Source organism: Aptenodytes patagonicus, chromosome 13 (genome assembly GCF_965638725.1).
Source record: "Aptenodytes patagonicus chromosome 13, bAptPat1.pri.cur, whole genome shotgun sequence".
Lineage (NCBI taxonomy): Eukaryota > Metazoa > Chordata > Aves > Sphenisciformes > Spheniscidae > Aptenodytes > Aptenodytes patagonicus.
The window spans coordinates 16,578,974-16,603,790 of record NC_134961.1 but is presented as its reverse complement, the minus strand read 5'-3'; the positions used below and the strand labels follow the sequence as shown (position 1 = coordinate 16,603,790).

The following is a 24,817-nucleotide window of genomic DNA, read 5'->3' as shown; positions in this document are numbered from 1 at the left end:
GGGCGTTTGGAAGGGAAGATGCTGGGCAGAAGGAGCCGAGACGCAGCGAGGGCATCCCGGGGCCGCGGCGGTCCCCGAGCTACGGCCATGCCGGGACACCCGGCCCCAGCCCCGGGCCGGGCGGCGTCACCCCGCAGTCGCTTCGGAGCGCCCCGGGGCGTCACTCCAAGTACCCATCAAAGACATCCAGCTCGCTGTCCGTCTCGTAGAGTACGGAGCCAGGGTCGGAAAGCACCCCCAGATCCACCAGAGCCTGGTCCATATCCTCGGGCAGGAAGACGATGCCTACATTGAGAACGATGTACTCCATCAGGAAGGCATAGTACAGGATCAGCACGTTGACAAAGAACAAGCCCACGTAAAACATATAGGGCAGCACCAGCAGCGCATGGAAGGCCCAGGACTCCAGCGAATCCAGACGTGCCGAGACCGCGGCGGGCATGCAGCCGTGCGGGGCTGCGGCAGGCTCCGGCGGCAGGGGCAGCGGGCACCGACCTGCCCGACCGGCGCGGGGGGGGCCGGCGGGAGCGGCGGGCGCCGGCGCGGAGCCGGGAGCGGGGCGCGCAGGGCCGCACTCCGCAGCCCCGGTGGCAGGAAAGGCAAAACCCCAGAGACGGAGCCGGATCCGGACCCCGGGAAGATGCGAGCCCCGCAGGGGCGCGGAGGCGGCACAGCCGCAGAGCGGCCGGCTCGGTCCCTTCCTTCCCCGGAGGAAGAGGCGCCCCGGCAGGCGGGCGGCCAGCGCGGGCTTCAGCGGCGCTGCCGCAGCCCCGCCGTTGGCAGGAGGCTCCTCAGGGGCATTTCCAGCCCGGCTGCTGCAGTCCCGCCGCGGCTCCCCTCCTCCTCCCGCCCGCAAACTTCGCGGAAGGAGCCCGCAGGCGCGTCGTCGCGGAGCACCTGCCGCCGTCAGCCAGTCCGCCAGCCGCGGCCTGCGCGGCAGGACCCCCTCCCGTCCGCCCGCCCCCTCGCCTCCCCGCCCCGCCGCCTGCCCCCGCCGCACGCCGCCGCTGTTTACCCGCGCCGCGTCCCCTCGCGGCGCCGCCCGCCCGTGGCGCTGCTGGTTGGCCTGGAGCGGCCGTGACGGGCGCCGGCGCCTCCGCCGCGTTTACCGGCAGCCGGCTCCCGCTCCGCCTGCCCGAGGGCCGGCCGCGTCGGGCTGGAGGGCACAGGAGGCGTATTGTGGTGCCCGGCCCTTGCCTCCCCGCTCCTCGCCTTCCCCGAGCGCTTCAGCACCCCGCAGCAGCCCGGGGGGGGTCAGCGTGGGCAGGTTTTGTCCGTTTCTTTGCCCCTGGAGGTTGTTTTCTGTTCCCCTGTTGTTGCACAGGGCCCTCCTGGAGCGCCGTGCAGGCCTGGGCCCCTTTTGACCTCGGTGGAGGCATTTCTTTGCTGACCAAGGTCTTGCCTATAACAAAATATAATCAATCAAAGGCATGATTTTAAACTTGGGGGTTTTTTTGACACTGGCTGACAAACTCTTCAGCTTACTTAGATTTAGTTTATTTATCTGGTTAAAGCAAAAAAAACCCTAAAACCAGGTCAAGACAGTCATTACTGGTCCTGTTCTCTTTGTTCTGCTTTAATTAAGTTAGTTTTTAAGCCGATTCAAAACCAAATGTGCAATCCTTATTGGAAAAACCTTAGCAAGAGGAATGCAGCATCCTGCAGCATCCGGCTCTCCTCTGGTCCGAGCTGACCCCACCAGAACGGCTTCATTTTGCGTTACGGAAGGTGAACGAGGAACGTCGGGGGCCAAATTAGATCGCAAATTACAATGTATTTGGGGGGTACATGCACACATTAAAAGGCTATTTTTTGTTTAGGCTAAATTTAAGTCTTTTTTATTCTTCTAACTTAACAGCCCTCTCACGACCTGACGAGATCTAACTCGTAACTGCCAGAGAGGGAAGGAATCAATTAAATAAAAAATCGAGCCAAGCCCTCCGGCTCCGGGAGGTGCGGGCGTCCCTCAGCCCGCGAGGCCCCCTCTCTCTCCCGCTGAGGCGGCGCTCAGGAAGGGCTCAGCACCTGCCGGAGAGCGCCACTCCGTTTACTCTGAGAAAAACCGCCGAGGTGCGGCCCTCAGGGGAGGGCGGCTTAGGGCTCGTGTGTCCACTTCTCTGGGGAAGTCCTGAGAGGAAAGGAGAAAACCCCGGGCTCCCCGGGGACTCTCCCGTTTCCTCGCAGGTGGCGGGCCGCCGCGGCGGGCGGGGCACGGGTCACGACAGGTGGCGGGCCGTGACGGTGGCGGGCCGCGGCACGTGTCGGGCCCTGGCGGGTGCCTTCCCAAACCGGGGGTCCCGGGAGAACGGGCGTCCCCAGAAGGCGCCCGGTTCCGGCCTGACGAGCGAAGGCGGGAGCCTGCTAGCGCTCGCCCCCTCTCCGCTCCCCGGTGACGGACAGCGGCCCCGCCCTGGTGCCTGCTGGGACTTGCAGTCCGCGCGGCGCTGCCGGGGCGGGGCGCGGGACCGCGCTTCCCAGAGTGCCTCGCCCGCGCATGCGCCTTGGCGCTTGTGTGCGCCGGTGGCTGCCGCCGTTGGGGCTCATTCCCGGTCTCCGCCCGCCCGGGCGCCGCTCGCCCCTCGCCCGCCCTTCCCCGCGGGACTATGAAGCCGTAGAGCCCCGCGGGCCGTAGCAACCGTCCGGCGCCAGCATGTTCGGCCGCTCCCGCAGCTGGGTGGGCGGCGGGCACGGGAAGGCCGCCCGCAGCATCCACTCCTTGGACCACCTCAAGTAAGCGCGGAGCCGGCCGCGGGCTCGGGGGCAGCTGTGAGGGGAAGGAGAGCCGGGGGCGGCGGGGCTGGGGGCTAGCGCGGGGAGCCGTGCTGCGGTCGGCTCTCCCAGGTTGTGAGGGGACTCGGAGGGTACGAGCCGGCGCGGGGGGCGGTACGCGGACGGGCTCCGTCTGCGGAGCCGCTCGGGCAGGGTTTTCCCTCGGAGAGGGCTGCGGAGCGGGGCCGGGTCGGCTCGGAGGCGTCCCGGAAGAGAAGGGGGTGAGGAGGGAGGCGGCTCGGCAGGCGACGCTCCCCAGTCGCTCGCTGTCTCCTCGGCTGTGCGTTTTGACGCAGCTCTCCCGCGCCGAAAGCTCCCGGAGCAATTCGCCAGCGGCGAAGGAGGCTCTCCGTGCGGTGTGGGTTGGTGTCTTTCTCACAGAAATCTGCCTCTTCGTCCCAAAATGTTTTCAGGGCAGACGCAGTTCTGTGATGCCATGTCACACTGACGGCTGTGATACGTGTTTGTTTGATTTTTAATAATGTCACAGACTCATTCAGTGGAGTAGAGTGTAAGAGGTGATAAATACAAGAAATATCACATTCCTTTTGAGGGAGAACTTTGATTGTTTCCTGGTAGTGGCTAAGACGGGGAAGCGAGGAGCCTGGTCCCACAGCCTGTAAACAATATAGACCTTTTGAGGTGTGTGTGTGTGTGGGTCTTTAGTAGTCAGCAGTGATTCATGGTGGTCAGGATGGTGGTTTTGCAGATCCAGGGGATGTACCCTGATTAGAGGGCTCAGCAGCTGGGGCAAAAGTAAAGCTGTTGAGCTTGAGAATTATAACATTAGTCTCTAGAGTCTGATATCCTTGCATTACTGCTGACTGCAGAAGGTGGAATAGTTTTTTCTAGCTCTGCCACTGGAGAGTTGGAAGGATGGCATGGGATAATTTTAAATTCTCTGTTCCATTTTAAGGGTTCTGCTATTGAGAAAAAAATGAGATCCACTGTTACAGCTTCTCTTTCTACTGAACAAGAAAAGGAGGTCGTTAAGAGGGGAAGCATTTTCTAAATGAAATCACTGTGAATACATAGTTCATTGAGAAATAAGTGGCGGGTAGTTTTCAACACTTAGTCAAATTACAAGGGGAACATGAATGGGGTTTGACAGTAATGAGCAGGTTGCACTTATACAAGATTTGGATCTTGCAATTACTTTATCAAGATGATTTATGCATTCTGGTCCTTGTCTCTAAACTGGAAAAATGTTCAAAACCAGCAAGACTAATTGAAATGCATTACTTCTTTACCAAAGACAGGGAAATCAAGTCCAGAAATACAAAACTGATGAGGCAGTAGGACTGCAGAAAGTAATTTTGAAAACATGGTAGGTCGGACTAGTAAGTCAATGTGATCTGGCGTTGCAGGAAAAAGGGGAAAAGTCATGCTCAGATATAAACATAAGAATGTTCTATTTAACATGCAAGGGGTACTCATTAGGTACTACTCAGTGCTAGTGGAGCTTTAGATCTGTCTGGTTTTGATATTACACTTGAAGATAGAGCAAGAATGCTGATGTATGACAAAATTTGAACAAATTGAGTTTAAGTTTAGAAAAAGTAGGCTGGTGAGAGGGAGACTTTAGGATGTTAGAATCTTTCAGGCAAGAAGAATATGACCATATGTTCTCTCAGGGCCACAGAGGGTAGAAAAAGTGATACTCTGTTTGATTTGCAGCAAAAGGGAATTAGGCTATAAGTGTTGTGGCTTGTGCTTGACTTCTTATCTGAGAATTGAAGTATATGGTTCTCTACTAAAATACTAGCTTTGGTTTGTTTGCTTTTTTGCATGTGATTTCTTTAATTATGAAATCTAAAATGGTAGTATATAAAAGACAGCCAAGACCTTTGATCTGTTTAGACTGTGTATATTTTAAGTGTTTGTTTAGCTAGGCTGTATGAATTTCAGTTTCTAGCTAGGTGTGGACAGCAAAGGTAGCTACCTCGTGGTAAAGTGAAATTTAGGACTTTTCTAAGGTAGCAGTTGAAGTGGGTAAAGCCACAGAAGGAAAAAGGGCAAAGACCCCTCGTTTTGGGGTCATGAAAGAAAGTCAGTCTTGATAAGCTCACCATCTTGTGAGCTGTCTGTATTCTCATCTTTTCAACTCGTCAAAAACCCATGTTGTGTTCCATGTGAATGAGTTGAGTGGAACGCACCAACCTTGCTATTACAGGTTAGCTTAGCCTATAAAAGATGCATTATGCTATGTTACAAGAGTGAAATCAGCCCAGGCTATCCTTAAGGGAATATTTTTATTTTTTAACATGCATAATGCAGAGTTCAGTCTAAATTGTAAACAATACACCTGTTTAGTAATACTGAGAGAGTTACTGCTTTTTGTCAGTAAATGTTGGATCTGGAACTTCCTTTCCCATCAGCTTTAATGCAGTTTGTTTGAGGCTTGCTTTTGAAATTTTACTATTTAGTCTTTCTGCAAACATGCCATAGAATGGATTGGCTAAAGGAAAATTGTGAGGCTGTTTGTATTAAGTGTTTTGATACAGTCTCTTGGTCTAGTGAAAACAGTTGCAATTTAATCCAGCTTTTTTAATACCTTGCTGAATTGCGATCTAGAGAGGCTATGAAACAGTACCATGCACTGCCTGAGTGCTTCTGACTATTATTTTTCAGAGAACTTGATATTTTTGTGCCCTTTGGTTAGTAATTGAGGGAATGTCAATAACTTAATAAATGGAAAAAGCCTAAATATTCTGGAAACAGGAATGATGTTAGTGATTGCTCCTGAAAATGGTCAGAAATGACTTGTTTTTCTTTACATGAGATTGTGTCTGAAACAAGGCTAGAATCCACTTCTTAAAGGTGGCATCCAGCAGTTTAAAATGAGACCTTTTTTTCCTCCCTTTATGTAGTCCTCTGCTCTGTTTATTATATGCTTCCAGTTCTAAAAGCAAATACATCAAGGCTGTTTTAGGCAACAGTCTGTCTTGCTACACGAACTTGAAGTTAGTGCTTTCTCACGAACTGCGTGTTCTTCTCTTTCGGCCTACCTTTGCACATAAGCCAGGTGTTCCTGTGTAGGTCAGGGTTTCTTACGGTTCTCTCCAGCTGCTGACTGTGATAGTCACTGTACTTGGCTTCTGCAGCTCCTCACCTTAGGAGCTGTGACCTATGGTTAAAGTATCAAAAAGTCTTTCATATTGCCAAGTTGAGGATAGTCTAACCTTAGCAGATGCATGGTAAGGCCTCCTTGAGAGCATAACTGTATCTTCTTTCCCCATCTGTCTACAGACTTGACTTTGCATTGGAATGGATTAAGAGGATTTATGTCATTTTTCCCCAGTATTTAAGTGGTGGTATTGTAACTGTGTGTTGTGGTTTAACCTCAGTCAACAACTGAGTACCACACAGCTGCTTGCTCACTCCTCTTCCCTGCCCCCCCCCAGTGGGATGGGGGAGAGAATTGGAAGAGCGGAAGTGAGGAAAACTCGTGGGTTGAGATAAAAACAGTTTAATAATTGAAATAAAATAACAACAACAATAATAATAATACTACACAAAGCAAGTGATGCACAGTGCAATTGCTCACCACCCACTGACCGATGCCCAGCCAGTCCCCAAGCAGCGGTCCCCCTGGCCAGCTTTCCCCAGTTTGTGCACTGAGCATGACGTCCCATGGTATGGAATGTCCCTTTGGCCAGTTGGGGTCAGCTGTCCTGGCTGTGCCCCCTCCCAGCTTCTTGTGCACCTCCAGCCTTCTCAGTCCGTAGAGCATGGGAAGCTGAAAAGTCCTTGACTAGTGTAAGCACTGCATAGCAACAACTAAAACATTGGTGTGTTATCAACATTGTTCTCACCCTAAATCCAAAACACAGCACTGTACCAGCTACTAGGAAGGAAATTAACTCTATCCCTGCCGAAACCAGGATACTATGTCTGAAGAGTTCATCTGATAATCTCTCTGGTGTTCCTGCTAAAGTGAAAGGCTTTGGAACTTAAGCTTAGTATCTTTGTTTCTAGATGCAAATTTTTTTCCTACTTTTCTAAGAGGTATTTTACATAGCCCTGTTGTTACCTTCAAGTATGTTTCCCATTGTTGCTTCTACACTTGATATTTTAATTGCATACTGATTGCACAAAAGATTTTAAACCATTAGAGTTGCATGCTGAACATTTCTCATGACTTGGTCAGATGCAGTGTCCATAAACACGTATGGTTGAAGACTTGTTTCACAGCTGATTCATTTCCTGAAGTACTGTCCATGCTATACATAGTTTCCTCTATGAGAACAATATGTAATTACATAGTTACAGGCAGCATGAAGATGCAAGCATGTTATGGTGAAGTCTGGGGTTTTTAAATTTGAGTGCTTGACTTCCTAAACTCTTACCTGTATTAGTGCATTTTTGTAAGTAATAAGTAGGAAAGTCATTAATGCACACTTTCTGTATTCATGAGTTGTTATGTTATCCCTTTGAGCATGGTTTCTTACCAGAAAAATGTTCAGAATTTTGTTTGTCTTGTTAAGTTGCTGGCAAAATCTCCCACTGATTTTGATGGTATCAGGTGCTTTGACACTTCTTGCATGGTGGGTTTTTATTAGGTTTTTGTTTGAAACCAGTCTTCGGATATATATAGAGAGAGATGACAAAAACCTCCTCTTTGAGGGTTTAGCATTTTGGAGCACAAACTTGACTGTTTTGTAATCAACATTTAAAGATAGACTTTAAGGATTTATGTAAATATAAAAATACTGTTTTTGTGTGATGCTTTATGTTCTCATGATATGGTATGTTGCACGTCTGGTAAGAGAAACAAGTATGTGCATGCTTTCTCATTCATTTTCAAATAAGTAGTTAAAGGAATAGCTTGAAAGTGAAGCCCAGGTTTTCTCTAAGTGCATCAGTGTGTTAGCAAATCAAGGAACTGTGGTAATGTTGATATTAAGTAAATTAATTTGGAGTTAATGTATTCCTGACTATTAAATGTTTCTTGCTTTTTGCATCTGTAATGCTCTATGTTCCATAGACTCCCGAGGTGAGGTAATAGCATGTAATTCTTCCCACTGCTTCCTATTCCCAGAGTTCTGCTGTTGGAGTAAACTTTATTCCCAAGTTTGCACACTGTAACTTATTAATGAGAAATACATGTTCACAGATGCAATAATTTGTATATGACTTCAAATAAATAGGCTAAAATCTGTGAAGTAGTGTAGTATTAATTACTCTCTTTAACTCTCTCAGGAAAAATACTTCCTATATGGATTGCGGTGGAATGAACTGTTTCGATTTAATTGCCTTCTGTCTTCAGTTGTTCACTGTTCCATTAACTGATGCATGCTCAGAGAGTGACAGTTTTTGCTCTGTCTTTTGATTTACTGTCCTGATAATACATATAGTGCCATAATGGGAAGTTTTTGCAGGGCTTGTGTGCCATGAGCTCTTTTAGAATGCCCTGGGAATTCTCATAGGTGGTCAGACTTAAAACTCTCACATCTTCACTGTGAGCCATCACACTGTCAGTCTCCACAGAAGGAATCTTGAACTGTGATCCTCGATTAGTTGAAGAGGATTTGCAGGTGCTCTTTTACTTGCTATTTAGTGACCTCTGTTACAGTATGGCACGTGACCAGGCAGTTATGACTGTAGGAGATAGCTGTGAATCAACTTTTCCTCAAATGGTTTCAATCTGAGCAGTTTCTGTTCTGGATTTGGAAAATGAGTATTGATTTATGAGGGGGAAAAAACAATGTGAAGAGGGAGAGAAAATTTTTTTACTGAAGAGAAGGAGAATGAAAAGCCAATCTTTTTCCCCCTCCTGCCATCTCTTCCCTTTTTCTTCCTCTTTCCTCTGCTGTCTGGTAGGTTAACCTTAATATGATGTAGGTTCATCACATTGCTGATTTTCGGGGGGAAGGGGAGCATGCGATATATCAAGTTTGTTAAAACTGTGAACTTCTGAGACATGTTTACCTCTCGACGTCCTTATACAGTACTCAACACAATAAAATTGTTATTTGATGATTAAGCAATATCAAGATCAGCAAGCATATAGCATTTTACCATAACAGCATAATAAACTTCTCTGAAATAGCTTCTGCTTCCTGCATGGCTTACGAGGACAGGCTGTGTCTTGCCACAAGTCCTGTGAAGCTCTGGCCAACTGAGTGGCAGCTCAATGGTTGAAGAAGATTCCCCAAACCAAATTTTGCAAATTTTAAGTAAACTGCAAATATGACCAAACTTTTTTTTTTCTTTAATTCAAGCATGAAAAAAATTCTGAAACTGGGTAGTATCTTCTTTTGTCTTCGTAAGTCTGATGAATAGTTGGAACAGCCTGTTATGTGTGTTCAGTTAAATAGTGTTTTGGTCTCTAGCTGCATGTTTGCCCTGTGCAGTGATTCAGTTTCTTAGTGTAGATAAAATTGATGGGAATACTGTTTTTTGTAATGTGATTTTGAGTCTGTTTTAGACCTAAACTTCTGAAACTTACTTTAAACCAGACACCCCAAAATTTTGTTGTAGAAATGCACAGTGTTTCCTGGAACCCTACAGTAGTGTGGCAAAATTGGTATTTTTTTCTTTTACGTAATAGCTGCTTGAGGTCTTTGGGTCTGTTGCTTAAAAATTGGCTTCCTGAACTTCTAAACTCCCGCATCGTACTAATAAGATTCCTAAAATTTCAACCTGAATCACTGAACAAACTTTCATGGAATCCAAAACAATAACGATAGGCTGCCCCAGAGTCAGGACACACAGGCTATTTTCCCAAAAATAACTCCACTTTTCATGGGAAGGTTGATAGTATGGAAAATCCGTCTTCCTTCCCAAACACTTGTGAGTATATTGCCCAGATAATCCTGAATGCTCAGGTGTTACTCCTGGTTTTCAGTAGATTGCAGTATAGCAATATATGGTCTGTGTTTAGTAAACTAATCTCTTGTAGTTTTAAAATGACATGAAATTTCTTTGATCATATTTTTATTTAATTACTTTCATAACTGTGCACCTTTCTCATATCCATCCTTTTTATCTATTACTATATAAAAGCAAAAAAAAGAGGTAGAAAAGCAGTGGTGATTCTTGTGCTTTTATTAGAATTTGCCCCCCTCTTCCCCCCCCCCTTTTTTTTTTAGGACAAAGGGAAGTAATCTTTGATGTAACATCTTATTTGGGGGGGGAAGAAATGTGCTTCCTTGACTGAGTAAAGTTCTGGGACATACAATACAAGCCTTTCAAATTTCATTTAGCTTCCTGTCACCTGTGCAATATAGACATGTTTTGTTTTTTTTTTTTAAACTTCACTAGACAGCCTTAAACTCTTGCCATTTGAGATGGTAAAGCTGGAATTTGCCACCTTTCGGATCAGTATTTCTATGCTTGAAGGGCCGCAGGCCTGATGATTAAGCTTTGCTACGGTGAATGAATAGTCTTTGACAGTCCTGATATATTAACCGTCAAATTGACGTGAGTCTGTAAAGTGTCTCTGCAGACAAGAGAAGGGATCTAACTTTTCTAGTTAGATCTGCATGTGCCTCTTTCCAGAATTACTTTCCCAGATCAGCTACTGCATGCTTACCTGTTTCTTCTATTTCTCCTTTTCCTTGCTCATCACTCCTTTAACATACTTCCAAAGAAATTCAGCAGGTTGCCATAAGAAGCACCATGGGACAAGTGTTACATAATTTCTAGTCCTACGTTAACATAAGTGTAAGCATTCAGAACTCACCTGGCTAGTTACGGGTTTGTTTCATTTGTCACATACTCTGTTTAACAATTACTTTTCTCTCTGCATCAATATTAAAAGGAAATTTTAGGATTTTAAAATCGTACAATGATTAGACATAGTGTGTGTGTATGTGTGTGTCTACATTAAGTTACAGTGACTACAGACAAATATGGTGCATGTGAAAGTGGCAGGATAGCATATTATTTGTAATTATTTTTTCTTTTAGGTACATGTATCATGTTTTGACTAAAAATACCACAGTAACAGATCACAACCGCAACCTGCTGGTGGAGACTATTCGTTCTATAACAGAGATCCTTATATGGGGGGATCAGAATGACAGCTCAGTATTTGAGTAAGTACTTCTAAGCAATTTTGACTCTGGTTTTGAAGAATAATTAGAGTTGCATAGACATCTAGTTCAAAAGGTTAACTCTTCCAAGACTGTATTTCATGAATGTGGGTAGAAAGCTATGTCCTGTAGTAGATGGGTAAGCAGGATCATATTCTTGTCATACAAAGAAACAGAATTTGCTTCTGTTAACAAAAAAGGGTTCCAAGTCCAGAGCCCCTTTCATGTACTGCTTTTGTTTGACTCTCAAATCTTTGATATAAATACAAAATCTAACCTATTCTGGGGCCCAGATTTACTCAGCACATCTATTAATAATCATATGACTTTAATTTGTTCACTTCAATTTATATAAGATACTACAAATAGATATCTTATTCTAGCTATGCTATTTAGAGTTTTTGTTCAGATGTTATTTTAACCCTCATAAAATAGCCTGATAGAAAAATGAACTTGAAAACAAATATTCACAATTGCAAATCTGACTGTATTAATGCCCATTGTTTGGCTGTTTGCTTCAAGACACTTGCTCCTTTATAAAGGCAATTTGTGATTGAGATAAGTAATTAAAAACACCAAACACCTTAGCTTTACTTATTTAGGGAGTCGTTGGTTTTACTTTTACAGTATGATTTCAACATGATTGGGTTATGATGTGGACCCAATAATAATAAGAAATTAACTTAATTAAGTTAATAAGAAATTATTAAATAATTAAATAGAAATAGAAATAATTAAATAGAAATAGAAATAATTAAATAGAAATAGAAATAATTAAGTTAATAAGAAAATTAACTTATTCTGATTACTCATATCTATACTGTAACTCCATCACATTCCTCACTGTTTTTTCTGCTTGGGAGGATTTTAGGAATGAGGAGTTTTTTCAGCAGTTAATGTAAAAAAAAAAAAAAAAAAAATCATCAGATATGTTTATGATGTTCTGGTAGGGAAGAGTCCACACTGTTCTCTTTAAATTGCATGCATTTCTGGTTTAAAAACACTGCAAGCATTCGCTTCTGTTTGAATTGTACAATAAACCATGAAATTCTTGCTTCTGGTGTGGAAAAAAAAATAAAGTGGATCACAAATAAGGTCTACAGTGTTGAAGATAAAAAGTGTGTTGGCTTAAAGGGGGCAAGTAAACAAAACGTAACCTTCATTTAGAGGCTCTCCCCTTCGAAGAATATGATTGCAAGGTAGGGAAGCTGCCTGATAAATTGAATATATTAAAAATAAAATAAAAAAGGCCCTGATTTCTTGACATCCCTTTTCTGCATAATTTGAATGTTTAAATGCCCTTGTTAATATTTAAGGTTTTTGGAAAATATTCTTCTGTTATACAGGTAAAACTTTGCAAAAATAATTCTTCATAAATGTAAAACATACTGTTTGTCACACTTGCCTAGAATCGTCCCTGATCCTAGTAAAATTATGTTCCTGTTAAATACAACAAGTAACTTAATGACACCTCTATTTTATTTCAGCTTTTTCTTGGAGAAGAATATGTTTGTTTTCTTCTTGAACATCTTGCGTCAGAAGTCTGGTCGTTACGTGTGTGTACAGCTTCTGCAGACTCTGAACATCCTTTTTGAGAACATCAGTCATGAAACATCACTGTGTAAGGGCACACTTTTAAACTGTGTAGGATTAAGTGATCAAGACTTGATTGAATTCCCTTTCATTTAATGAAATTTAGTCCTAGTGCCCCTTCACAGAAGAACTATATGAATTCCTAACAATCTTTTTAATTGAATGCTACTGAAAATGCAGTGCAATTTGACTCCAAAATACCTTTTAATGTAAATTTTCAGTAGTACAAAAGTAGTCATTTGGTACTACTGAAACACTTATTTAGCATGTTTCAAGAGGTTCTTTAAGTCAGCAAATTAGTTGTCTGAAATGTTCGCCTTGCTGCCGCAGGTTATGTGGTAGAACTCTGTTGTATAATTTGTACTGGAACTATTCTGACATTGGGGCTGGCATTCAGCCACTTGCATTTACTTCAAGGTTTTTAGAAACATATAAAGAAGACAGAGAATTAATAGTTTGAAGTACTCCACAACTATCATGAAGAGAAAGTCACATACAAGCCTTTCAGAGTTTATGACTTTGGGAGGAAAAGGGAGTTATTTAAAGTGTTATTAGCTGCAACGCCTACATAAATTGAGGAAGGTGAAGTATATTCTCAGTTGTCTTATTCTTGGGAGCAAAGACCTTTGTAGGGAACAATTTCCTTATATTACTGCTTGAAGCCATCACTTGAGTTGTTTGGCTAAAAATTGGGATCTTCAAGCATCAGGTAGTTTGTTGCTAGCTGGTACTTTAAATACAGCTAGTTAGCATAATGATTTTTTTCTTTCTGTTAACCGGTGTAATGTCTCTTATTTTTCAGACTACCTGCTCTCTAATAACTATGTAAATTCTATTATTGTCCACAAATTTGACTTTTCTGATGAGGAGATCATGGCATATTACATATCATTTTTGAAAACTCTTTCCCTGAAACTCAACAATCATACTGTACATTTCTTTTATAATGAGGTAAGTGAAGAAAGAGTTGGAGTATAACGGTAAGAGGACTTTAATTAGAAATCGATAGCAATTTGGCACACATTCTGTTTAAGTCTCTTGTCTCAGCATGTCCTGCATTTATTTTTATAATGGTAGTATCAGTGATTTAGAATTCATTTGTGGGGGTCTCTGCAAAAGCATGATAAAGGAGGTCTTTGTCCTCATACAACTATAATAAAACCAAAATCTGGAAGTTAGTGTTATATCAGACTGTTTCAGTAGTTCTGAAGTCTACTCCCCTGAGAATTCGACTTGTTTATGCCTTGTTTTTGTGTGCTTTTATAAACAGGATCTTTTCTGTTGCACCACTTGGTTCTAAGAGGCTTAGTCAAAGTCTAAAAAGCCTGAGTAATCAAAGGCCAAAGTTGAAATGGATTTTTCCTTGCTCCATTCCACCTCTTGCCAGAAGAGGGCATTAAAGCACTGAATATGTGCAGAGTTAACATGGAAAGCTCTGACGCTTAAAGCAGTTTATTTTAATGCGGAGCTACAAATGCAGCTGACTGTGCATTGTAAAATCATTTTGATTACTTAAATAGAAGGTAAAAATATCAGTAATACATGGAAACATTTTTCATACTCCCAACAAATATTCTGTGCATGTTTTGGTTAATTCATAAATACTTTCTTTCCTCTTGTTACAGCACACTAATGACTTCGCTTTGTACACTGAAGCTATTAAATTTTTTAACCACCCAGAAAGCATGGTCAGGATTGCTGTTAGGACTATAACTTTGAATGTCTACAAAGGTATGCTTTTTATATATTAAAAAAAGGCATGTGTACAAAATGCTTGTTTCATTGTAGTTTAATTTTCAGTTATTTACATTTAAGGGTTTTCTGTCTCTTTTATGAGATTGAAAAGCTTAGCATGTTGACATGCTTCAGATACACATTTTGGTTTATATGAAACAGAACCCCAAACCTACAGTATCTACTTGTAAATAGTATTGTTTCCTCACAGATGAAACTGGTTTAAAAAAAACAAAAGAATATCAAGCATACACAAGAAACTTTTAGCTTCCCTTCCAACAGAGATCAGAATGTGACTGTATTTAAAAAACAAACAAATAAATCCAAAAAACCCAACCCCCAAAACAAAGTAGTTTAAGAATATCAAGTATTTTTTACTTATGAAATTGAGCTTTATAATGTATGAAGCAGTAACCTTGCTGGCTACATCACTTCCTTTTGGATTTGAAGTGCATTTGAATATGATTATAGAGCTCCTAGGTGCTGCAGTCGTTCCAGTCTAAAGAAGAGCTAGACCATTCCCAGAGGTGCCCAGTGAAGGCCAGGAGGCTGCAGTCGCAAATTCCTGTGCTGGACATTCCAGTAGGACATAAGGAAAAAAAACAAAACTTCACTGTGAGAATAGTTAAGGACTACAACAGGTTTTCCAGAGAAACTGAGGAAGCTGTATTGTTTGAGATCTTCAAAACTCAACAAGGCCCTTAGCAACCTGGTTGAACTTTGAAGTTAAAGCTACTTTGAGAATGGGTTTGGACTAGACAATGTCCAAAAGTCACTTCCCCCTAAATTTTTCTTGGGGTCTATAAAATCTGTAATAGCCTGAAAATATCACAGCAGTCTCTGTAGGAAAAACTGGTGTGTATTCAGAACTTCTACCTCTGAAATCAGTGTGCTGCAAGGTAGTATGTATGTCAAAACCAGTACAATGTATTATGGAATATGCTCATGCAGGGCTTCTTATTCTTTAATCCATTTTAAATTAAATTACATTTTGAATTTACACAGCTTTCTGTCAATTAAGAGAAGTAGTGATTTGATGACAGTCTTCATCATAGAAGAATGTAAGATCTTTTTTAAAACAATGAACGGTTGGCTTTGCAAATAACTGGATAGCCTGCATAGCAGATAGGTTCTTTATAGTGTTGACTGCAAGGGACAAAATGTCTTTTATATGTTGAGAAATGGGCACTTGGTACTTGTTTTCTACTTCAAGGAGCTGTAAACCCAAACATGAGCCCACAAAAAGAGCAAAGTGCAGGCTTCGTATCCTATTTGTTATATATTTATGTAACTAAATATTTTTATGGTAAAAAAATGTACTTGCCTAGAATTTTCATTGAATGTTGTGGTGATATAAAGGTTAGAGTTGAAAAAATCACATCTCAGATGTTCAGGTTTCATAATTTTCTGACTATCCATTTGCATATATTCTGATCTAACACCTACCCTGTATCTTTTAGTTTAGATGCTTTGTGCTTTAGCTTTTTAAACCCTTTTGGAGGATGTCACTATCCCAGTTCCTAATCCTGTTAACTGTTGTCTGTTTCTTTTGCCCTTCCTTCACTGATGATTCCTGTGTTCCTTAATGCAGTGTCATGTAAGTCTAACTAGCTTGACTTTCAGCATTACTGCTTTATTCTTACGCTTTTTTCCTCTTCTTTTTAATAAAGAATGTGCTAAAAAAAACTTTCTGAATTCCACTAGATTTGTAAATATATCAATATTGGGCTCATTCAAGCCAATTAAGAATTGATATGATGCTTTTGTAGATGTCCATTTCATGCATAAGATCATGTCAGGTATATACTCGTATGAAAAGCTAGCATGTAATCAAAATTCAGAAGCTACTTTGTTGTATTTCTTAAAAAAATAATTTAAAAAAATTGGTAACTGATTTTTTCTTTTTAACAATTTCTCTTCAGTGGACAACCAACCTATGCTGCATTACATTAGAGATAAAACTGCTGTCCCTTATTTCTCCAACCTCGTTTGGTTTATCGGAAGCCACGTGATAGAACTGGATAACTGTGTGCAGACTGATGAAGAGTAAGCTTTTACAAATGCTGGGTATTGAATGGAAATGCTTTACCCAGATGTTGATACTATCTTTATTTTGTCTGTAGTAGTCCATTTAAGTTAGTTTCTGAATATGTTCCCTTGTAGACAGTTCAAGCTCTTCATTCTTGCAAAGTTTTGTAGTGATTCTTTGAATTAATAGTGGTTAGTGCTGTATGCCCTATCTGTGCTAATATCTGTACAAGTAAATTAGTGTTTGGCAACATGCTTTTTCTTCATCTTTGTTTTAATTCTGCTAAATTTAGTAGATACCCAGAAGACACAAAAGGTACTTTGTGCTTCTCAATCTTATTAAATTTGTCTTTTTAATGCTCCTTTTCTGTGTATCATCTCAGTAGAACAGCTTTCTGAAAAGATGCTAGGAAAAAAATGTAAACTGGAAAGGTGAACTTTATTTAATATGAGAACTGTCAGACCTGAAATTCCTGTGTAATATTCCACTATCAACTACAGAAATATTTTGTTGATTCAGGTTATTCTTGGTTTGCCTTCCCACCCCCACCTTAGAATGGGTGGCTGTTTCTTGCTTTCTTAAAGTGAAGAGGTAGACATTAAATACAACATAGATTTCTTCTTTTACTTTCGGAAACAAATCTTACCACTTTTTATGGTTGGCTTGTGAAAAGACTGTGGCAACGGAAAGCGAAGTTTTGTAAAAACACTGCTTTTGAAAACTTGGGGAAAAACTTGATATGTGCATCCTAAAGCATGTACAAGCCTGAATACTGTTTGCTAGCTGCATTAGTTGACTTTACTGAAAACACCTTCTTTAGGCAGTCAGTCTGCACAAGGTGGTCTGTGGAAAAGATGCACATTAATTCTTTCCTTAAGTTTTTAAGACTTTGACAATTGATTGTATCTGAGACTTTCTTTCTGCTGTCTTTTTCAGGCACAGAAATAGGGGCAAACTGAGTGACCTGGTAGCAGAACATCTTGACCATTTACATTACCTTAATGATATCCTTATAATTAATTGTGAATTTTTAAATGATGTGCTGACAGACCACCTACTTAATAGGCTCTTTCTTCCCCTCTATGTGTATTCGTTAGTAAATCAAGATAAGGTAAGCTAATACCTGCAAACAATTAAGTCTTAGAGGTATTACTTGCTTTCAGTATGCATAATGATTTGTTCAGCTGGTGTATTCTGTAGTAGGGTTAATACTGTCAATATCTATGTTTGTGTGTTTTATGTGAAACAGCTTAAATAAGGTGACTGCAGGGAGAATATCCTGAGACTGAATTTAAGGGCAGAACAGATGAAACTTTATTCACCACATAAGTACTGTTTTGGATTACATGGTTGTTAAATGCTAATAATAGTGGAGATGAGAAGAGCTGCAAATTTGGAACAGGGTTTCAATTTCTCTGACACTGGGAGATGTGTGATTTCCTGTTCTGGTATGGTAACTGGTATCCTGGCAAAAGCAGATTATAATACCTTTTCGTAGTATATGCGTAAATTTTCCATGGTGTAAAAATTCACTCCAGGTAGAAAATATAAACTGTTGGTTTTGATACTTGGTTCTATTTGCAGATAAGCTGTGTTTGAATGTGATAAAGTTGAATTTATTTTTAAAGCATAGCCTTTAAATTTAGTGGAAAGCTAATTTTTAATGAAATAGAAACTGTTCTTTTAAAAGTTGTACAGGTTCCTGTATTCACTTGTCTTTTAAAAAAACCAAATTCAATGTTCTGTTTATTCCTGGGTTCCCCTTCCCCCTTCTTAATTTTCTGTAGTGGTGTTTGTTCTTAAGATACACAATGCTTTGTGAATTTCAGCATACTTTCATTAACTAGAGGTCAGGTTTACTGCAAGTTAGTGCACATGCAGTATGCTAAATTCATTGAAGATTGAATAACAATCAGCTGCTTGTCTTGCCATTGAAATAGGGTGAAGCTTTTACTTTCATTTCAGCTGTTCTAACTCTTTCTATTCATGCATGTACAAAAATCTGCTTGTCCTCCTGTTTTCAGGCAGATGTATCTATTATCATGAGGTCAGAGATACTTGCGATCATAAAATTGGGCTGTTCTTACCTCTTGAGATAACTGATGAATTTATTTGATGATGATTTTTAAAGTATCACTGATTTATTTTTAGAAACATTTTCATTACTACTGGTATATAAATTCAGTACTGTTGTGCTCAAGTTTTATATTTCAAATATTTTTGTCCAATGTGATTTACTTGATTTAGAGAAGCATCTGTCAAGAACGTGTTTTTATTATGTGGGTAATATTTCATTGTTTCTGAATAGCTAATTTTTAGAGCAGACTTCAATGAATGTTAACTGAGAAGTACTTTTTGAAGGAATAGTAGCATAGTGAAAACCAAGATACTTCTCAATACTCATCTGTTAAGTTACCGAAGTGATGCTGAAAGACAGTAATCAACAGCCATTTTTTAAGCATGTAGAGTAAGCGACTCTTGGAGAGTCTTCATTTGAAATAGTTTACAAGAAGTGAATGTTAAAGAGCATGATGCTTTCTGAATATTTTGTAGCAGAATGAGGAACAATACTATATTAGAAGTTTTGTTTTAAATAAAATATTAAACAGTGTAAATGCTTTAACTTTGTATAAATAAATTGGCTTTTTTCATAATGTTTTTTTCCATAGGGTGGAGAGCGTCCAAAAATAAGTCTCCAAGTTTCTCTCTACCTTCTTTCTCAAGTAAGTATTAAGTATTTTGTCCTATTTCAGGACATGTTTTGCAGTAGTGTTATGGTTTATGAATTGCTGTATTTTCATCTATTTTGGCAAAGCCATTAAAGGCAATTTGGCAAATGAAGTTTTGAACCTATCAGTTTCCACTTTAAAAAAAAAAAAAAGGGAAAAAAAGCAAGATCATTTGTCTTTTTATGGACAGACAAAATAGCTTCTTACTTGAGTTAATGTCATTCTTCTGAGGATCCCATAGCACAGGGTAGCCTTTAGAGCATTCAGTGATTATATAGTTTATGTACACCGCCTGACAAATAGTGCATAGTAGAGCCATGCAACATGCTAGGACAGAATTTAGTAACATTGCAGGTGAAATTTAGATAGATGCTGTATTGCACTTTAAATCTGCCTAAGCTATGGAAGATTCCAGGTTTGAATTTTCCTCTTTGAAAAATAGAGGGAGCAATGATCTCATGGGTTTTTTTATTTAAAAAAAAACCAAAACAAACAAACCCCGCAAAAATACCACCACCAAAAACTCAAACTTTCTCACAATTTGAATTTCATTATGCCTGATGAATTAAATCTGTAATTAAGTACTTGTTATTTCTTATTCTTACCAGTCCCACCTCCTTTTCTTTATGGAATTTATTTTCAAATGAAGAGAGTTTTACAGTGGATTTTTTATTTTATTGTAGAGAAAAATAATCTTTTCTCCCTGTGGTCTTGAGTGCATTGCTACAAGACTAGTTTTCTTAAATTACATTCTTAGAAATTAGTTTTGACTTGTATTCATAGAATTTATTTTTTTTTTTCTTTGAACTTATGATTTTTACGTTAGTCATTTTATTATGGTCTGGCCCATAATTGCATCTTCTTTTTTTAAGAACTTTTCTGAAAAATGTGATTTTTCAGGTTAATATAATTTGATGCTTCTTAATTTAAACCTAAAAAATTGTGATGTTGTGGGAGTTACTTACCGGAGAAAAAACCTTGGGAGCAACAGCTTCTTGAAACTAAAGGGATCTGCATCATAGAGTTTTATATGTTGACCTCTTTTAACCTCTTTGATTCCAGTGGAAGTATTGGCTAGGTATCACTTCAAGGTTTTGCATCTATGTTCTTTATTGTTTTTAATAAAGAAAATGGAACTTTTTTCCTAAACATAAGGAATTGGGAACAAATTTTGTGTGTCAGAATAGGATGTGATGTAGAAAATCAAGCTACTTTTTCTGTAACTGGCAGAAATGCATCTTTTTCCACCTCTTTCTAACCTAGAGTCTGTCTTTGATGGAGTGGGATCTGAAAAAGTGTACACTGAGTATCTGAAAAACCTTCTTAACTGTTTCTGTTATTGACACCAGACATATGCTTTAGGCATTACTCATGTATTAGAGACAAGTGCTTGAGAGACTCGTACTAGCAGGTGAAAATTCACTGCTATGGATTACCATCCACTGTTCACAAAGTGAACGTGTAGTGTATTTATGCCAAAACATGCCTGTGTATAGTCAAGCTATGCTTTCTGAATTAGAAGAAGCCTGAGTGATTTCTGAGGTTGTTCAAAGTATTTTTGAAGTGTGTTGCGACTTTCCAAAGTTCTACATAGGTCACCACCACATGCTAATAATCACTTCAGTTTTGAAGGTCTTGAATGGTTCTGACTTTAATCAGAAAACCTGTGGAGATCATGTTTAGCTAAATATTGTCAAAACAATGATTAGGTTTACTGATTTAGAAATTATTTGGAGATTTTTCAGCTAGAACCACTGTTTAGGGATCCAGCTTTGATATTTCTGTGAAGAGAATGGATATAAGCTGACATAAGGCTATTGCGGCTGGACCTGAGCCGGTTCTGTCTCGATGCCAGTTGTTTGCTGGCCCAACCTTGTAAGCCTTGCCTCAAAATAGAGTGGTTAGTGTAAACAGAAAACTCTGTTAAAGCACAAAAGCACTTCTGGGTAAGTGCTTTAATGTTATAGGCAGTATGGCCCTTATTCCTGTGTTATTTAGTTGCTTTGTAGCTAGACCATAATTCATTGCGATTTCATAGCCAGAAAAGCTGCTTCTGATCCAGTTCAGCCTATTGCATGACATTTACTCATGAATCACTGCAAAGTAATTGTGTGCGCAACACAGAACTTACTGGAGTCCTGCCAGTCACTGGCATACAAGAAGGTCAGTGGATGCTGTGTACCATGATCAGTTTGTGTCGTTTCTCAAAAAAACCCGATTTTCTGGAGCAGTTTTAATTTGGGTTCCTTGCTAGAATATCACACAACTTTCATCTCAAAGCTGATGAGGAGAGAAAATTTACATTTCTCAGGAGGAGGGAAGAGTATGAAGAATTATTAAAACTAGGTAGCTTAAAATGTAGATAAAGGTCAAATACTTGTAGAGGGGATTATGGTCTCCTGTGTTTTGAAGTAGATTTCATGAACTATCAGTGTTACCAATTGTACTTTACTGTATATGTAAACTTAAGATACCAGTTTAACAATGTCAAAGAGGTATGTTCAGTGACTGAAATTGTGAAACTGTATGTGTTCTGTAATACATGTCTGATATTTCTTTCCACCCTTCTTTTAATAGGTTTTTCTAATTATACATTACTCCCCTTTGGTGAACTCATTGGCTGAGGTTATACTTAATGGTGACCTCTCCGTGTTTTCTTCTAAAGTTGAGCAAGATATACAGAAAAACTCAGTAAGTGGCCAACTAATCTTTAATATTTTTTTTTTATGGGCAAAGAAAATATTTGAAAAACAAAATCAGGTATCTGGAAACTGGTAAGCTAAGGTGGTTGTGTTTAGGAGAGAAGAGCAGCAATAGGAGATTTCAGCTTTTGTTGTTGGATATGATAGCAGACAAATGCTCTGTGCAACTTACAGTATTACATTCTTGTCAAAGTTGCAATATTTTTGTGCACGCATATATATTTCAGGTGGTGGTATAATAATGTGTAGGACACAAATTAGAACACTTAGTTGCTTCCGTGGGGGTCAGACACTGCAAAGGCTTCCATCATTTTGATGGGACACTTTTGTAATCCAGTCTTGTGTGTTCAGTTTTTGTTATCAGCGTTTTGGTAGCGAAATAGAAATGAGTCACAACTTTCCTGTGAAATTATTTCCTTATGCAACTTGTAGTAGAAATGAGAGACTTAGAAAAAATACCTGGCCTTATGGTATATCCTTTGGATACAGAAGGAAATAAAGATTTTCATCTGAATATTCCCAGTGTTTTAGCAGTAGAACTGATCATCTCTGAAAGTGTGTGTCAGTGTGCGTAAGAGAATATAGACCAGCCACAAATACATGGGAGTGCTATCACTTTGTCATTGCCCTTGTACCTTCAGATTTAATTCTGTGTAGATGTTGCTAGATGCTGTTGTTAGTGTTTTTCTAAGTGTGTCATGTATATGATTTTTTCCCTTTTGTTGTGGGTTTCACAGTTTGTGAAATGCTTGTTTGTTACTTTCTAAAGGCCTGTTTGGGGATGGTTATAAGAAGAGGGTATGACCTTACTTTGGTTAAGAGGTTTCTGGCTGTAGTTCTGTCTAAAGATTCAGCATGTCCCCTAATGTCTGACTGGTCAGCAAACAGTTACTGACAATGTTTAATTTATAACAAGCAGTAGATTGGTTCTTATGCACGTTCTTTCCCAGCAGTGGCTATAGCTCTGAGAGTTTCAACTCTTCCATGATACAAGTCAACTTTTCCAAATTTCTTCTTACTGTGCAGTGGAAGCTGTGTGGGCTGATCTTAGCCAGTAGCTTTTGGGTTCTGTTGACCTTGATATTTAGAATCTAATCTTCTTTAGAAAAAACTACAGTGGAATGGTAGAAGTGACTGAATGCTTTAAGATAAAGCAATCTCCTACTTGTGTTAGCAAATGTCTGACCTTCTGCTAGCTGTGTACTGAATGTCGTGTGTGTTACTTGTGCAGAAGCAGCTTTGTTACTAGGAAATTTGTGGCGGGAGGGTGGGGCACCAGTTGTTGCAGAAGTGAGATTTTCTTTTCCTGTCGTAGTTACTGTACAGAGTTGCAAAATATCTGTAGCATATGTTTGTGTGCTTGCACTGATGTTAGGAATATTAGGGGCTTCCTATAAACTTCTGTTCATCTATTCTCTTATGTTTGTAATACTGTTTAGGTTGCTGCTTCTTAGTGGTCTTAAAGATGTGTCCTCATGACATGTAAACTGGGAGTTCTGTCATACCTGAACAGGTAGTAAATAGGAAGGGTATTGGCTTTCTAGGATAGACACTTAGCGAAACTGCTAGAGGTGGAGCTTTGTTACAGGGAGAGCAGAGTGGTGGCACTTTTGGAGATGAGGAAGAAACTTCCATGGGAGAAACTTTAGTTTTTAGTAAATTCCACCATGTTCTTCAATGAAACCTTGGAGAGGAAAACCTATGCTGTCAGAAAGCCTACTGGTGGAGGTTGGTTATTTGCAGAAAGAGCAGGGAGTTATCTTCAGCAGAAGAGCTCCATGCCCTGCTTCCAGTGAGGGGAGCTATCAAGTTAGCTGCTCTCAGTTGATGAGTATGAACAACTACTGCATATATTGCATGGTGTTTCCTACTGATACACAAAATGCAGTGAGGCTAAAGTCAGCTGTAGTTACGGAGGTATAGACAACTTAAGTAAAGGTGAGGCAGTTTCTTGTTGCTCTGATAGGACGACTTAGAGTAGAAAGTTGATTTTTGAGCATTGCTAACCATTTCAGGGGCTGTTCTTTGGACTATAAGGTGTATCAGGATCATTGCAAAGTTATTACCGTGGTGTATTCTGTTGCAAAGAAATGACAAACTTCTATTGAATAATGGAAGATATTTCAGAAGCTACTTCAGAACTGTTTGTTCTAGGGTTAGTAGAGAAAAGTGATGAGCAAATTTCTTAATTTACTTTTTGACTGAGTTCAAAATTGTGAAGAATTGTGTGTGTTCTTAAATCAGACCCAAATTTATATTTTACTACTTCCTTTCTGTTATAATTTCCCATGGTAATCATTCTGATTCTCTCCTAAGCTTGTTGTTTTGGGGATATCTCTGTGTGTTATGGTGAGCCCCAGTTATCTCTCAACCCCTGCTCTGTACCTAACACTGCTCATATCTAGTAACTGAGACGTCTTGATATATTTAAATTGAAGTGTAACTGTCAGTTTCTAACTAACATGTAGTTTCTAAAACCCAAAGTAAGTAGAACCCCACATCTATATTCATCTTCCTAATAAGATAAATTAAAGTGGAATGAGGTGTAGAGAGTATGGACTGAGATTACCAGAAGCAGGGTCACGTGTCCTCATGATAGGAGACTAAATGAGTAAAGAATACTTAACAAAGCTGAGAAGGGTTGCAGTTGCTGTGTATAAATACAACGTATCCAGAGTTATTTAGGGCAAAAGAGCAATGGTAGTTGTCACAACAGGAACAAATGGTACTTTTTACTGGAAATCAATTTGCGGAAAAAATCACCAGCAGATCTAACTGCTGATACCTTATGAATTGGCAATAACCTACCCATGGAGATCTGCTCAATGTCATAGGGTAGTAATGGTTGCCCAACCTCCATTGAACAGGTTCTCCACCTCAAAGTATAGCAAATTAAGATACACTTTTCTTTCCATGTTTTTCCCTGTATTTCTATTTTTAGATGGCATCAGAAGAAATACTAACTCTTATCTCGTGATGAGAGTTGAATATGTGTAGCCAACAGAATGTACTTAAACTTGTTAGCGCTAAGGTTTACCTTACATCCTGTGAGATCTGTTTTCCTGCATAATTCGGATGTGGGCCAGCTCTACCTATTTCATGTTTCTTGGTTTCTTGTTTAACCTACTTTTTCCTTCCCATAGAAGTTGTTACTGGTACTGCCTTATTTTACCACCACACACTGCACAAGATAAACCATAATTGAAAATACGGTTGAAAGAC

General features: G+C 40.2%; 2 protein-coding genes across 7 annotated transcripts in view; one reads left to right on the top strand and one right to left on the bottom strand.

Moving 5' to 3' along the window:
* Positions 1 to 43: 43 nt before the first annotated feature.
* On the bottom strand, positions 44 to 479 carry DEXI (Dexi homolog). The gene has a single exon (XM_076351185.1). The coding sequence runs from the start codon at positions 440 to 442 to the stop codon at positions 161 to 163; it is 282 nt and encodes a 93-aa protein (XP_076207300.1). The 5' UTR covers positions 443 to 479; the 3' UTR covers positions 44 to 160.
* Positions 480 to 2,534: 2,055 nt separating this feature from the next.
* CLEC16A (C-type lectin domain containing 16A) overlaps positions 2,535 to 24,817 on the top strand; it is an 84,946-nt gene continuing 62,663 nt past the window's right edge. For 5 of the 6 annotated variants that reach the window (XR_012996440.1, XM_076351455.1, XM_076351454.1 and 2 more), the window contains exons 1-9: positions 2,535 to 2,730; positions 10,683 to 10,811; positions 12,296 to 12,429; positions 13,204 to 13,352; positions 14,027 to 14,132; positions 16,058 to 16,181; positions 17,101 to 17,275; positions 18,834 to 18,887; positions 21,471 to 21,584. Coding sequence is in view for 5 of the 6 variants with exons in the window: in XM_076351455.1 (XP_076207570.1) it covers positions 2,651 to 2,730; positions 10,683 to 10,811; positions 12,296 to 12,429; positions 13,204 to 13,352; positions 14,027 to 14,132; positions 16,058 to 16,181; positions 17,101 to 17,275; positions 18,834 to 18,887; positions 21,471 to 21,584 (1,065 nt within the window). In the remaining variant the exon portion in view is untranslated. The remainder of the gene's footprint in view (positions 2,731 to 10,682; positions 10,812 to 12,295; positions 12,430 to 13,203; positions 13,353 to 14,026; positions 14,133 to 16,057; positions 16,182 to 17,100; positions 17,276 to 18,833; positions 18,888 to 21,470; positions 21,585 to 24,817) is intronic. The other variant, XM_076351456.1, reaches the window with a different exon arrangement.